Source organism: Miscanthus floridulus, chromosome 7 (assembly GCF_019320115.1).
Source record: "Miscanthus floridulus cultivar M001 chromosome 7, ASM1932011v1, whole genome shotgun sequence".
Classification (NCBI taxonomy): Eukaryota; Viridiplantae; Streptophyta; class Magnoliopsida; order Poales; family Poaceae; genus Miscanthus; species Miscanthus floridulus.
The window spans coordinates 14,595,257-14,611,931 of record NC_089586.1 but is presented as its reverse complement, the minus strand read 5'-3'; the positions used below and the strand labels follow the sequence as shown (position 1 = coordinate 14,611,931).

The 16,675-nt window shown below is 43.3% G+C and overlaps 2 protein-coding genes across 2 annotated transcripts; both read right to left on the bottom strand.

Moving 5' to 3' along the window:
* Positions 1 to 1,059: 1,059 nt before the first annotated feature.
* LOC136462635 (AT-hook motif nuclear-localized protein 7-like) lies at positions 1,060 to 6,404 on the bottom strand. The gene is made up of 5 exons (XM_066461706.1): positions 5,583 to 6,404; positions 4,096 to 4,163; positions 3,768 to 3,899; positions 1,784 to 1,945; positions 1,060 to 1,627 (listed from the first exon to the last, which is right to left on the bottom strand). Exons 1-5 carry the CDS (start codon positions 6,028 to 6,030, stop codon positions 1,328 to 1,330), a joined length of 1,110 nt encoding a protein of 369 aa, XP_066317803.1. The 5' UTR covers positions 6,031 to 6,404; the 3' UTR covers positions 1,060 to 1,327.
* Positions 6,405 to 15,493: 9,089 nt separating this feature from the next.
* Positions 15,494 to 16,421, bottom strand: LOC136462634 (probable calcium-binding protein CML11). Its single transcript, XM_066461705.1, has one exon. It carries the CDS (start codon positions 16,322 to 16,324, stop codon positions 15,683 to 15,685), a length of 642 nt encoding a protein of 213 aa, XP_066317802.1. The 5' UTR covers positions 16,325 to 16,421; the 3' UTR covers positions 15,494 to 15,682.
* Positions 16,422 to 16,675: the final 254 nt, after the last annotated feature.

The following is a 16,675-nucleotide window of genomic DNA, read 5'->3' as shown; positions in this document are numbered from 1 at the left end:
ATTTAAAATTGTATGTTTGCGTGCGTGTGTACGGTTATTTAATTTTTTTTCATAATAGTTCATTTGGTGACTAATTAAGATGTAGATTTGTATGAATATTTTTGTTTTTTTATATGGCAAAAGGTGGGTAATTTAGACGCTTTACTTCTGTCGTAATAACATGGATATTTTAGATGCAAATTTAGTGTTTTTATTTCAAATTATATTTGATTGTGGTGGAGGTGAAAAATTTAGAAGCAAATTTAGCAGGTTGCTTTATGATGCTTATCATAATGATAAAAGTGGGTAATTTCTCAATAAACAAAATAGATCCAGTGATTCTGTTATATAGACCTTCAATTAGTAATAGTAAGACCATGTCGGCGTAACAGAGACTTTGACGAAGCACCAGTCTATCATAAGTCTTCGTCTTCTTGTCATTGTCCTCGGTGGTGCCAGATGTAAGGTGACAACCAAAGAGGACGTTCCCTCTATCTGCTGATCATCTAAGATTTTAGGGCATTCGCCTTAGCTTGGCCTCAACATTAGACTGTGTGGAGCCATCCGTGACAATGTTGGTGAAGATGGGGTTTATCTGCATTTGAGGGGTTTTTTGTTGTTGTTGGTTCCACCATCACAACATCATTGTCAGAGCTAGCTTCCTCTATGGTGTTCGCCATTGGAACTGACCTTTCCATGGCGACTTAGTTCAGTCTCCTAATACTACCTCTTATTTGTGCATAAGCCATAAACAACAATAATAATACAACTATGTGTCATGAGAGATGAGACTTCTTGTAAGAGGACATCCATAGGAGACGATACTTAGCAGCCACGAACAGTTATGTTCCATGACAATGATGGTGGAGATGTGGAGTCCTCAATCGTCTTATATGCATTTGAGTCTTCCTTTTGGTTGGAGTTGGATGCATCTTCATCCACCATTTCGTCACGACGTCCTTCCATTGGCAGTTTGTCCCGGACCTTCCGCTGAGGTGTTTGCCATTGAAATTAGCTCATTGAACTTTCTATGGCGACTTTTGGAGTTCGATTGTGCATATAAAAAAATACATGCTATGTATATTTGTTTCAGATGAACACACAAAAATTGCTACTACTACTTAATTAATACTAACAAAGGATACACCGATATTAAACCATGGATAATGAAGCTCCATACATATATAAACCGGAAAAATGTCGACACCTAATTAAATCATACTGACCCACTTTTGTACTAAAATGGCATCACTTTAAGGATCACAAGTTACTGAGTTCCCTACAAACTGCAGGGCCTGATGGTCACCAGCCTACAAGCCGGCTAATGTGGAGGATCCCAGCCTCAGCCTCACCCTCCGGGAACGGGGACTTTGGCCTCGGACGTCGGTGGCAGAGGCGGCGTCTTCTTCGCCTGATCGGGCGCAGGCGCCGTCCAGTTCTCCACCTTGAATAATGCCGTCGTCGAGCTCCCTTTCGTCACCACTGACCGTGCCTGCTGGCTGCCGCTGTACGCGTCGTCCATGTCCCCGCTGGAGATGGTGAACCCTAGGGTCGCCGGCGGCGGCGGCACTGTCGTGATCTCTATGACTGGCTTCTTGTTGGCGTTCTGGTCCATCTGGTAACTTGGCAGGAAGCTTCCCACCACGATCTGCCATGCCACAACGGCAAGGGCACTTCAGGTTTTTGCTCATTGCAATCAACAAAGATTTGTTGTGTCATGATAATAATGGACTAGTGACTACTAGTCAATCATGTAATTAACCACAATTTTTCATTTCCGTGGTTCAACAATGGGTTCACATACCTGGACAGGGCTAGCAGCCACGAGGAGGCCGGCGACTCCGCCTCCGATGACACGGCCGTCGGCGGCTGCTAAGGAGACGCTCATCCCACCGGAGCGGCTTCTGGTGCCACCGCTATCAGTGGGAGTGAAAGATCCAGACAAGGAGAGCAGCTCGAACCGGCCCTGAATTAACAGGATGTATGTCAGTTAAAAATATCACTACAGAAAATGAAATAGCACTTGCTTTCAGAGATCCAAGGATTCACAATTTTTTGTCTAAACAACAGACACGCATTCTCTCAAAGAGAAGTTGAAGGTCGTCACAAGAGTCCAACATGTGTAATTACTATTCGTCTACCATGTAAATGAACACACAAAGAACTATCAAACAACAGGCCAGCTGGGCACATCCTTTTCCTACTTCTCAACACTTACATGTAACAACTAACAACACACGACTTGTCTATATGTGTATAGTTCTACATATATATAGTTTCTCTGCAGCTTCTTCATGGTGGGATACTGGGATGCTACTAGTTTCCATGCGTTTACCTTTTTCTCAGAAAGAGTGGAAAGGTTCTGAACATGATTGGCCTAGTCACACAAGTCAACACACTCTGCTGGAAGCATTTCTACTAGGCTGCAACTGCAATAGTCACCTTTCAGATTCAGAATTTCTCTTTGAGGCGCCTATTCAAACATGAGTTGCTAGACATTCAAAGGATTAAATGTACTAAATTTAGTCTTGTGATATGCAATTTGACATTCCGTTGGGGCACGACAGAGTGAACTAGAAATTTTTAGTATATTTCCGCTGTTAGCATTTCTCCTAATAGGAATAGCAAAGCCATGACTGAACTATCTGCATACCATATAACAACACACATACAACTATATACAAGAACATCAAGCAACAGGCTAGCTAGGCACATCTTTTTCCTAAGACAATACACTAACATGTGACAACACATGACTGATGCATATCTATAATTGTATACATGCCTATAGTTTCTCTGCAGCTTCTCAATGGCGGGATGCTACTAGTTTCCATTGAGTTTCCATCCATTTACCTTTCATAACAACAAGTGGAAAGGTCCTGATCATGATTTGGTCTAGTCACGTAAGTCAAACCATACGAATATTCTATAACAATATATATATGGTCATGGTGTGATTTGCAATTTGACCTTCATCTTTAATTTGCGCTCGCTCTCAATATGAGGGCAGCATTTCTACCGGGCCACGATAGCCAACTTCTTTGAAGAATTGCTATCAGATAGCTTATTCAAACATCAGTTGCTAGACATTCAGAGATTAATTGCTTATTAAATTTAGTTTTGTGATGATATGCAATTTGGCATTTCATTGGGGTATAACACAAGAGTAAACCACAACCTCAGCTTGTAGAATTTTGCTGCTATTAGCATTTCTCCTACTAGCAAACCCATGGTTGTGTTATGTGTATGAAGGTCCATCTATTATAGGCCCATATGGCCCATGAGTCTCCTATATGTATAGTCATCTCTGCTACTAGAATGTTCATATTCTCAGATCCCCAAGGTTAGTAACATGGTACTTTTCAATTGATACTACAGGTGACCAATTAAATATTTGAAATCTGTAAAAGTCATTATGACACATATTAACTGGAGAGGACTATGATAAAAACTAAAGAAGCAAAAGCCACAAAGGCTTGATTATTCAGTTATGCAGGTCACACATAATGCATTGATCTATCTCACAAGCTCATTTAGTTATAACATTTGATTGCTAAAGAAACGTCAAAGAACTCTCTTTCAAGGAACAACTGCTAAACAAAAAAAAATGACACATCATTGTAATAGATAACATGGAGGTAACATGGTAAGTAAGAACTGAAGTTCATCCATTAGCTTCACTTCTTAAATGAAACGTGGGTGCTTTACTGCTACTGCATATTCTAGAATGATCTGGCCAAAAAACTGTTAACATATGTATATAACTTCAGAAGTCAATATGGACAAACCTCATAAGTAACAGTGCCACCTAATGAGTCCTGTTGACGCAGTGTAACATTTGCAATAACACCATTGGCAGATAGAATGCAAATTGCCCTTGGACCTTGTTGGGAGAAAGATATGACCTTCATATTGACATCCTAATAGATAAAATAAAAAAGTTGGTAAGAATACTGATGAAATTAAAATGAAATGTCTTGTAAGAAGGAAGATGTCTGAATTCTCAAGAATGCTAATTCAAGAGTTAAGGGCATCGATCAAGAAGCAAATGTATACAGCGCATCAAGCTATTAAGTACAGTGCTTTTATCAAGCAGAGGACATAAATGATACTTACCTCACCAGCAGCAACATTAATAATATGCGGTGTAAAGTTGGCACCAGAAGCACAAGCTACCAATTCACCTGCCCATCACCAAAGATCATGTCTCAGAAATGAAATACACGGAATTCTCAAGAGAATGCTCACTTTGAATATTCTGTATTCATTTTGTTAAGCACAGAGGGGGTACAAAGAGTACCAGATGGCAGCCCTATGATGCATACAACAATCTTATATTCAAATTCAACTAATGCACCAAACTATTTTTTCCTCTTGGGCTGTATATATAGTGGTCATGCCAGTCTTTATAGTGTTCTATTTCTTGGGCTGTCATCCAAGAGTTCTGCCTAATTTGTTAAATTGGAGGAGAGTCAGGGAGTGTAAACTGTTAAGTTTTACTCATCGCAACTCTGGTGGTAAAAAAACAAAGGAAAAGAACAATGAGGAGGAGCAATTAGAAATTGTTACTGTAGCACAACTGACAACAGAGTTATTTCATGACACAGTTGTTTAGAATGAGGTGGCAGTGACCTCTGCTGAATCACCTCCGGAGTTTGTGTTTTGTGCTTTTAAGAGTCCCCATAATCTTTGTAGAGAAATTTGTAAGCTATCCCACCAGGCCACCACACTTTATCTGGCTACCCATGCCAAACAGCAAACAGTAGAAACATACAGGTTTCATGGATGAAGGAAACATTGTAAACCACTTAGTAAAAAACGTAGATATCACACGTAACACATGCCCCATCCACCCAAGCAACTTTTAACTATATGTTTCCCTCCGAAAGGAAGGAATATGCTCCCGGCAGACATCATCTAGTTTAACATCGCTATCAGCCATAGTTATGTGTCCAACTAAATATCAATAAATAGGCTTCCAAGTCACTCAACCCGGTCATCTGTGACAACATATCAATCATATCATACATTAATTTGAATAGCGATATTTACAGTCGTGAGTTCCCATCGAACTTTGAAATGCACAACATTCAGGCAGAATCCCCAATTCCCTGAACAGGCATGATAGACAGTTCCAGTTTCCCTTGTCTTTCTTTCTTTCACCCCTAGGTTTAAGGTACTAGTAAAAGAACTCAGACATGAACAACAATCATCCAGTGGTCAATTTATCAGATAGGGTTGCAAGCATGTCACAGCCTGAAGAATGAAAGCCTGAAATCACTTGCAAAGCACAAGTAAAACACGACATGGATACCGGACAGACGCCACGTCTTCAGGGTCCAAGCAGAAAAACCTGAACTGAAACTAGTTGCATGTCTCTTTCAGAGTTTCAGTTCACCTACCTAGAATAGCAGAGCTCTCACCAACTATGCTCCGACAAAGCAGAGTTTCTTTGACTAATAATAAATAAAAAGGTTGCAACCTGTCAGTTTCGCCCCCCAAACTCCAATCTCGGATCGAAATTGAACGAACTTGCGGCGAAATTTCTCAGAATTATGGAACACAAGGAAGGCGTGAGGAAGGAAGGACGGAGGACGACGTACCGAGCGGCGCGAGCTGGGAGGAGTGCGGCGCCGGCGCCGGCGCTGGCGCGGACACGACCACCGCCGGGGTGGGCGCGGCGGCCGTCACGGCCACCGATATCGGCGTGACGCGGCTAATGAACCCGACCGGGCGGCCCCGGCCCCTCTTCATGACGGCCCCGACGGCCGCCGCGGGCGTGTAGTGCCCCACTCCCGCGTCGTCCGGCGCCGACGCCGAGATCGGCGTCGCATTCAGCGGCCGCAGCGGGGTCCCGTCCGGCCCGTACTTCCGCGGCCTCCCCCGCTTCCTCTTCCCGTCTCCCCTCCCCGCTACCGCCGCCACGGACGGCGCAGCCGCCGGAGCTGCCGGCGCAGGCTGAGAGCTCGCCGGTGTCGTCATCGTCGTCTCCGGTGCCGGCGCCGGCTGTGCGACCGGGGCCGGCGACGGTGACGCCTCCGTGATCTCCATCGAGGGCTTCAGGCTATACGCTACCACCACGTCCCTGGTCGGGCCGTGACCATCAGAGGCTACTAGCTGCTCTGCTTGTTCACAGACACGAGCGCGATCACGACGCAGGGAGCTCGGAATTATTCAGACCCACAACCCGGAATTCAGCACGAGAACTCGGGAAAGCGAGCGAGCAGCCGTTACGGTTCTCCGGCGAGCTTCCGCCGGCAGTGTTCCGGCGAGAAATTCAAGAACAGAAGCGACGAGGGGAGGAGAGAGAGGGAAGGAAGGAAGGAGACGAAGGAAGAAGATATGGAAATACAGCGAGGAAATAAAAGCGATCGATTGGTTTTTAATTTAATTTAAACAAGGGCAGAAAGTATTTATTTTAAAATATTTTGCAAATGGACGGAGGGTTTTAAAAAATTTGGAGTTTGTTCGGTTTGGTGATTGGGGCTAAATTAGTGGGGGATTTTTAATGTGGAAAATTAATGGTGGGGTTTATTTTTTTAATTGTTTCCTTGTTTTGTATCGTCTAGAGGGGGAATTTTTAATCCTGGCTGGTGCTAATTTCGAAATATGCAGTGTGACGCGGAATTAGTTTATGTTTTTTTGTGGGTGAGTCCTTGATGATTTAATTATTTTGATTTTGATGAGGTCGGGAAGGAGTTCGTGCTGTTTGAATGGTTCCCGCTTTCACAGTCCTTTGGTTGCACGATGGTACAAACAAGAGAAAGCATGTTGTTTTCCTCTCTATTTTTCTCTCATGTTATAAAAATATTGTATTTTTATGTGTGCCTCAGTTAGAATTATTGATTGAACATATATGCTCATATTTTGCCCCGTTCGCTTCGCTGAAAAACAAGCCGAAACACTATTCCGACTGATTTGTTGTGAGAGAAAAACAGTGTTCCGACTGAAAAAACTAGCTGAAAAGTACGGATCATAAGAGCGAACAGGGCCATTAACTAGGAGTATTTTTTAGTGGCAATATCTGTTTATACTATAATCTATATGTTTTGAGAAAAATAGTACTTTTTATGAAAAAATTCAAGTAATGCTAGTACATAGGACAAAATATATTCACATCCATAGAAAATTTGTATTCCTGTCTCAGATTTTTAATTTATATGTATAGTTTGCTGTAGTACTTAACAAATATATGGACCACAAATCCATCATCATAGATTCCGGTCATCCTGAAAATAAAGCTGGTTCCTTGGACGACATAAATTTGCAGAAAGAGAAGAGTGTTTTCGCAAAACAACATTTTATATTGAAGTTTCTTTTGTTAAAGTTATATTTTATAGCCTAGCTAGCGACCGAAACATTAAGAAATGTATGCAAAGGGCATATATGTGGAAAGCAAAAGTATGACTTTGTCTAAACTAAAAAACTATACATATTATTTATGTGAAATTTCTTTGGTGGAGGAGAGCCTCTTGCCCACCACTAATCTACTTCTTATCTGACGACTACTTTAGCAAATGAATTTCTATAAATAAATCAAGAAAAATATATTAAGTAACTACTTTAGTACCACCTCACATGTGTATGTAAATCATGGTGATCAAGAGGCTTAGGATTAATTAATTGTCCTACCTATCATAAATCCTCATCTCATCTAGACTAAGCGTGTTGCCTTAACTTTTCCACTCTATATTTTAGTATTTATATTGGGGTTCCCACTTTAGATCAGTGATCTATACAAAAGATAACATCGACGTAGTTTGCACTCAAAGGACACCGATTTAAGATGATTTTAGCCATAAATATTCGTCTCGCATGACAATAATCACATGGACATTAAAATATCATTTAATTTCCCTATCCAATATCGACGTATTCATCATCGATGATGTTATTTACTTGGCTACTAGAAGATATATATACATATATAATACAGAGGCAGTTGGTTATGATGGTATTATCATTATGTTAATCTCGGATCGATGATAACACCTTCAAATAATAAATATAGAAATCAACATTGCACAAGAAAAGTCAGTACATGCCAAACCACCTTTCGCGCAAGTGGCAATGATTATATTATCCTAACCGATGACCATCTTGCAATTAGCACATCGGCTCAATAGTTTTTTTTATAAATAATTAATAGTTTGGTTCATTCCCACAAAGAAAAGTTGAATCTTTTGGTTAGTAAAGAAAAAGGAGCTACTGGTTTTTCTCAACATCTAGTTCACTTTCATTTTTAACCATGGGTTCACACTATCAACTAGTCCTTACACAAATTTATTAGATGCTTTTCTTTCAAAGAAAAATATGTAAGATGCTTTCCGACAAAACTGTTTTGATGGGTGCACTACTGACCCTCAAGTCAATCTATTTAGATCCTTAGATTTAATTTCATTATTGCAGTGAAAAAAATACATAACACGTGGACCTATATGATAATATGTCTCAACTCTCAGCTAAGGAAAGAAATGTAGCAACAATAATCAGGGCAAAGCAGATAATAATCACTTTGTTTTCAACCAAAGCATATGTGTACCATCTTGAGATTTTTCATAATAAACAAATATAAAATGCATTATATATTTTAAAGTCCTTATGTATATTGGGGAAGGGTGTAGAAGCACTTACTAGTTAATTACGATTTCCAAAGTGTTCACATGCATCGGGGCCCATATTTCTTGCAGCCGAATTATATATCTTAGAGCATCTTTATAAAATACGTTTTATTTATTGAGGCGTAATTTGACCAAATTATTTCTTTAGTGGGGGACAAATTTTGACCGATTTGATATGATCAATGGGACAAGATTATAGTATCTTATTTTACGCGAATTATGGATTTGTGTGATCTAGGTGGTTTAGACAGTGTGACGTGGTAACAATATTACATTATGTGCCAAAGGAAATGATGTCGATTGGCTTGTTATTGCTCCGTCGCTGCCAAAAATGCTTTTTTAAAACCATGGGCACATGACGTGTTGCTGTTTGTCCATTAGTTTACACAGCCTTGTACAGATAAGTCGTACCCAACGGCCTTATCTCTTTTCCAATTTTTTATATCATATATTAAAATAAATTAAATAGTTCATTTTATGTTCTTTACTGAAAGTCCAGATATTTTATTTATTTATCTGTCTATCCTTATGGAACGATGCATCTTCAAATATATTTTTCTTTCCTAGTAAACTTTGATGGTTTTGAATCTTATATAATAGTTTCGGTCAAAAGAAATTTGGTCCAGTCGAGGTATTACCTCCTCTAAGGCATTGTAATTAAGGTAGAAGGCCTCATCCATACCACCCGAGAAAAATCCCCCAAACCATGGCTTTTGCCAGCGAGAGGATTTTTTAACAACGCGCCATGAGCTACCAACTTGTATGCACAAGCAGGTCTGTTTAAATTCGCTTCCACGTGGAGTTGAACCCAGAACTTGAGGTAGTGCTACTAATTTTGGTAAAAAAAATCATGCAAGCCGCCTATCTGCTATATACTCCCTCTATTATCGGCTTTGTTTGGCAGGACTTATTTTGGCTCCGACTGATTTGTATGGCTAATTTGTTGTGAGAGAAAAACACTGTTTTCAGGCTGGCTTATAAACTCAAGCGAATAGATCCATAATTCGGAATGGAGGAAGTATAATACATTGGCTCCGTTCGCTTGGCTGAAATTGGCTGAAAAACATTGTTCTGGCTGAATTGTTGTGAGAGAAAAACACTGTTCCGGCTAAAAAATAAGCTGAATAGTGCCGCTTTTAAGGTAAGCCGAACGGGGCCATTAGCGGTTAAAACTCTAAAGTTCTATCCACTAGGACGTCTTAGAATGTAGTTTTAGAACATGGAAATTCCACAATTCGAAATGAAATCGCGTTGTTTCTCCTTGTGATGTTCGGATGGAATTCGAATGGAGTCCTTTGCGTCGGAAGTTGGAACTAGGCCACTAATATAGGGCTAGTATAATGCCCGTGCTAACGCCACGATTTTATTTTAGGAATGCACATGAAAACAACCAATGTTTTTTTTTATAGTTCAACTTTTATATAATTGTATTTGAGCATGTATACAATCCGGAAAACACTTTTGCACCATGGCTTCCTTCTCGCCTCCACAAAGGGCGTGAGCGCGGGCGATCGGGACGCTGACAGCAGGCATGCGGCACGCACGTGTCTAGTATTGCTCGACAACTATATACGCGGGAGCACCTTACAGAGAAGAATGTGAGGTGCCTCCTATGTTAGGACTTAGGACCGTCTAGCACTGTTGAAAATGTCAATTGTGATTAACCAATTCTATTATGCTCTAAAGATCACTTATTTCCTATTTGAATTAGTTAAAGTTCAAACAATTTCAACACGTAAAAAACATTAATGTTATTCATTATATACAAAATCACCTATATATACAAAATATAAAAACTTCTAATCTGTCTATGATATCAAATCAAACATGCAAAAAATATATGTGCTACACGAAGACGATAATCAACCGACGAGATGCTCACTCACTCCGTATCAGCCTTGTGTGCACTCGCTCCATATCAGGTATCAAGTTTAGAATAAAATCAAGTTAATAGCATAGAAAACCAGTTAATCTTATCAAATTTGTTATCGAGTTTTATTCTAGACTTCACATGAATAAAGCAAGCGTACCTGCTGATGAGTAATGACGCTGCTAAATATCCCTAACACCCTTCATGAATCTGCATTGCAAAACAGAATATAGCATCAGTAACTATCCACTATGTGCATGAATCTAATGGCATGACAACCTAGAGAAAAAGAAGCAAGGGGATAAGCAAGAATTAGGACACCATCCACTGCCACGAACAAAGTAAAAAATTCATATAAACAAGCAAATCCAACAGGGGCTAATATTATGGACAACCAGATTTTTTTAGCTCACCAAAAACAGTACGAGCTCCAAGAGGAGTTGATAAAGCATCCTGAATTTGAGTAATACGATAACAATCATACAAGGGGCCAATGGATGATCTGCTATCAATATGTTATCTGTAATATGTTAATTTGATAATCGATATTGTATCTTGGAGAGCCAGAAACAGAGTATAATTTATTTCTTTCTGCTTCATTTCGGTGAGCTATATATTGGCATTGTCTGTCATACTATACAAAAACACTAATATATTATTCATCACATAAAAGCATACTTGTTAAGATTGGCGTCACATACATATATTTTTATCCCCAATAAACAGCTGAGTGATTCGATATAGCTTGCAACCCACACTCTCTACTGTACCACTGAACACTCCCTCCAATCCAGTCGTCCAGGTAAGATAGATTACCTTGTCGAGTAGGCTCGAGGTGTTGCCTCGCTTCAGCATGGCAGCGGCCAGACAAGCGACGTCCTCGCGTCACCACTTGACCAGTCGAGACGCTGGCGTTGGGCCACAACCGCAAACTCATTTGGCTTCAAGCCATGCATAGTGATCTTGATGATACATTTGTGGCACCATACAATCACCAGCTTGGGCATAGCAAGTCAACATTGTAGACCATGCAACAACATCCTTCTGATCAATCATTTTGAATATAGAAAGAGCTTCTTCAGTGCTGCAAAGCTTCGAGTAAGATGCCAGAAGTGCAGTTCCAACAATTGTTGTATACCGGTAGTTTGTCTTGATCACCTGAGCTTGAATTTGGAGAGGTATGCTGGCCACTGTTGCTGTCATAATTGTCGAGTAGGTGAAATCATTCAGAGCAACACTATCTTCTCTCATTCTGAGATCCTGGCATCAACAAGCCAACAAATAACTGAACTAAACCATTTTTGAAACCTACTTACAGAGTTTCAAGCAATGAACAACCACCAATCTCAGCATCTGAAATTAATACGAGGAAATAATGCACCATCACTACATTGAGACAACACATGGCAGACTGCCGATGGCCGCGACAAAGTGATGTTGTCACAGACACATAGCACGCCACACCACGAGCAGAAGCAGCGCGTTGCCACAGCCACGAAAATTTTTCTTGATCCCCAGCAGTGTTGCACCTGGATTAGTAAAAGCAACATCAGAAGAATAATAAGCAAAATCAATTTAATAGAAAAACCAGAGCGAGCACATCACAAGCAAGACCAAGCACCCGTGGCCTTCCCCTGAATCTTGTCTATCTGCTCTCTTGAGCAGTGCAAAACCTACCGCCCGTAAAACCTCTGCGGGGACCGAACTCCTCCACAGGAAGCCGGCTGGGAACCAATCGTCACCTATAGTCGTTGGCGACGACGGCGGCAGGACATGGATGAGATCAGGTGGATGGTGGATTAGCGATTTGCATCTGTGCCAATGGATCAAAGAAGGGGGATGCCGGTCCTGCGCGACGTGTGCCGTGATGAGCACCCACGCATCACGCTCCTCCAGCGGGTGGTGGCGGAGGAGAAGGCACTGCGCCCTGCCCTCGGTAGCGGCGGCGCAGGGTGGGCAAAGGCATGGAAGATCGAGGTTTTGCTGGGGCTGGGGGATAACAGGGAAGACGGAGATTGCGCGCATGGGTGGGGTGGAGCGGTGAAGTGGGGAGATCGGGGGAGAATATCGGCCGTCGGATGTGGCTGAGTAAAGAGAGAGAACGAGTGAGAGTTAATTTGGTGCGTACGTTTTTAATATCATCTTTTTCTGTGTGCGTTTTGTGAGGTGGACGTAGTTTAGATCATGACTGTAGATGTGGAATTTATTTGGTAGCTGCAGGATAATTTGAAGTAGTGTATTATAGGGGTAGAGATAGAGATGAGAGGGGCAGAGGGCCTCAGAATTGAAGCAAATTAAGGTCCTGTTTGGGACGGCTTCCTCCGACTTCGGCTTTTCTGACTGCGACACTGTAGCAACACTGTAGCGCAAAGCCGGTTTTCTCTCTCCTCCCCTCCCCCTCTCACTGACACCGGTACTGTTCATCGAAGCCGGAGAAGCCATTTTTTCTGGCTTTCCTCCGCTTGCTACAGTGCGCGTGCTACAGTGAGACAGAAAAGTAGGAGAGAGAATATCGACTTTTTGCTACAGTGTTGCTACAGTGTTTTTTCAGGTGAGCCGGAGCCGCCGGAAGCCGTCCCAAACGGGGCCTAAAACGAGAAGCAAATTAAAACGAGTCCAAATGTCTTCATCTTGGGCTCCGGTGTTCTAAAGCAGGCCGTCGAAACCCTTGTTTCGTTGGGCTGGGCTTCAGTGGACTTCTAAACTAGCATACGTGGGGGTCCGGAGGAGAGAAGGCAAGTGGATGGACCACGTGCGCGTATTCATCCGCGGGCTGACAAGACAAATTGAGCAAGTCTGCAAATGCTGTCCATCAGCAGTACTAGACGCGAACTGATCGTAGATGTGTTGGTTGGACTCCGTACTTCTGCCCGAGTTTGAATTCTAGACTTGGGCACGCATGCTTACATTTTTCTAGATTTATTTTAAGATTTAACGGTGCTATACTTTCGGTGGTAGGCGACGTACCCGTCGACAGCGATGCGACTTCGTGAATCTTAAAATCTGCTAGCTCAGTTCTTTAAGGATAGGGTTTGCGACATCTACGCTGTACTGTATAATTCTAAAAAAATCTCAAGATATGCCCGCTCATTTCTTCGGAGGTGCTTATAGGGGTAGGATTTGCGGCGTCTGCGTTGTGTAATTCTCAAAAAAAAAAAAAAATCAGCAATACTAGTCCAAGTCTCGCTGCATTTGGCATGTGTTGGTGTTGGAAACTGGCTCTATACTCTTCTGCCTCTTGGAAGATGTGGATGTGATGACTCTTTTGTCGTCTCATGGCTAAAAGAAGTACGGAGTAGTTTTTTCCCCTACTGATATTTGTTCAGGCCTTGTTTCGTGCATGAACAATTGGAGAGAGTAGTGGCCAAGAAACCATGAGTTTCAAAAGATGAACCAAGGAAGTAGGTAGAAAAGTAGAAACATGATTGTTAGCAATAGTTGAGGTAAATTTATTTGTTTTTGTTAAGGTAGTTTTTGATGAAATTTGGAACGAGCAAACAAAATTATTACGCTATGTGGGTTTCAAATTATGTCATTTTGACTTTGTACTAAGTCAATCTTCTTTAACTTTAGCCACGGTGTTAAAGAACATATATTGACATCGATCGATTCAAATAAATGTATTATCAAAACATATGTAATGGAAATTCCAATGAAAGTAATTAGTCGTTGGTTGTAAATATTTAATTTTGCACAAGTACACAAATAGTAGCTCTGTTAGGCTCCATTTCTCGCGGCTGCAACTGTTGTAGCGGCAAGAAGTGTGGCCGAGCACTTCTGAGACACTAGTGCCCGCACGTCCGGCCCCAGCAGCATGTCCAGATGTAGCTCCCACACCCGCGCTGACGCACGCAACTCCCTTCGACGCCTGCCCGCATTGCCTCTCGCGCCCGCTCGCATTGCGCGCTAGCATCTATAACCGCGCCCCCGCGCCCACACGTGAACCACGGTGGTGCCCTGGCAGCAGCACCAAGCTTGCCGTGCCCAGCCCGCGCCCGCACATGAACCACGGCGGCACCTCAGTGGCAGCACCAGGCAGCTGCGGCAGGCCCCTGTTCGCCAGCCACTAGCACACATTGTAATATGTGGAACACTCCGATCTACTTTTGAAACATAATCATGAAACATTTGCAAGATACAACTGAAATAGATAAAACATTTAAAACATGCTCTTGAAACATGTGTGTATAGCCATAGCAACATATGCAATATCCAGATCCACTTTTGCAACATAAGTCTGAAATATCTAAAACACATGAAAACAAACACTTGAAACATGTGTGTGCAGCCATAGTAACATATGCAACATCCAGATGAAAATACTTGAAACATACGTATGAAACAACTAAAATATTTTGAATATAGGCTTAAAACATGCGTATATTGTCATTGCAACATATAGAAACATCCAAGATATACTTGAAACATAAGTCGGAATGCCTGAAACACTTGAAACACGGCATTGCCGGCGTCCATGACCTACCTAGTGGGGGACTACCGTAGACAGGAAACTCGGGTTTAAGGGGACGTCGAGAGCAACGACCGGTGACCTCCTCCTGCTAGCGCCATGGCGCTTTGCACGCCATGGCGGCGACGAGCGAGGCGGGCGGCGACGCTCGGGCACGGTGGGGAGGATGATGGTGGCCGGCCGGATGCGGTCGAGAGGGCGCGCGGTGCGGCGAGGCAGCACGGTCGCTGTGGAGTGCGTCGGCAAATCGAGAATGAGTGTGATCATGGCAGCGGTTCGAGAGGAAAGTAAGCGAAGATTTTTTATTTGAAAATGCTCTGGAGCAACGCAAGCGACCGTGCGAATGGAATAACCATGTTGGACCCTTCGGGCGGGCGTCGAGGCCCACCAACGCTAGCGAACGGACAATCGGACGCTCTATCTACAGCATTATTTCCGTTATGGTATTCTCGCCTACTCTATATTCGTTGCTTGTAAAAAGTAAAGTAATGAAATTCGATTTGTCCGTGGTGGAAAAAAGACGAACACAATCAACCATGCATATAATTTGTCCCTAAATCGATTCCTTTTTTTTGTTTGATCTGTTATTATTCACAAGAACGGCTCACCTCATCTATAGCTTCCTAAATTAATCTCCCCCACAAAAAGAAGACGAACAAAGTGAAAACTGGGAATGACGACCAAGAAAACCGAATCGACGATCGACAAACACACATCCATTGCGGCTGTCGGTCGGTCGGTCGGTCAGGAGAAGATGTTGTCAAATGCGGCGGCGGTGATTGCGCGCGAGAACTCCTGGAAGTTGATGCGGCCGTCGCCGTCGGTGTCCGCCTCCTTGATCATTCCCGTGAGCTCCTTGACGGTGAGCGCGTGGCCGAGCCTGGCCATGGAGTGCGCGAGCTCGGCGGCGGTGATGAACCCATTCCCGTCGCGGTCGAAGATGGCGAAGAGCTTGCGGAGCTGGTCCTCGGAGTACGGGGACCGGTCGGCGAGGAGGTCGGGGGCGACGAGCGCGACGAACTCGGAGAACTCTACGAGGCCGTTGGAGTTGGTGTCGGCGCGGGTGATGAGCGCGTCGAGCTGGTCGGTGCTGGGCGTCAGGCCCAGGGACCGGAGCAGGGAGCCCAGCTCCAGCTGCGTCAGGCTGCCGTCGGCGTTGCGGTCGAAGGACCGGAAGATCTCCCGCAGCTCCGCCAGCTGGTCGTCGTCCAGCCGCGGCTGCTGCTGCTGCTGCGACGCCTGGCTGATGGTGGCGGCCACGGACACGGAGCTGCCGCCGCCCCGTCGGATGCTTGCCATCGTCGTCTCCAGCGACGCGGCGGCGGACGGCGCCTGCTTGTGCGCGGCAGAAGCGTCGGCGGTGGGGGCCGTGGTCGCGTCGCTCATGTTCAGATCTCGGGAGCGCGAGGAGGGAGGCGGGGAGGACGATCGACGAATTGGGTGGAGCGGCCGGAGAAGACGGATCTTCCCTCACCTCCCTGGAAAGTCGGCATGCCAACCCATCTTCGCAACTGCATGCATGCGGCCGCCCAGCTTATCTTCTATTCCACTGCCCATTGATGCTCTGCGATTCGCGCTGGTCAACACCTTCTTACTGTTGGAGTATTTTTTTTAGTTTTTTTTAAACAAAACTAGGAGTATATATTTTTTAATGGCGATATACAGCTATGCTATATATTATATATGTTCTGAGAAAGAATAGTATTTTTTATAAAAATAATTCAAGTAATGCGAGTA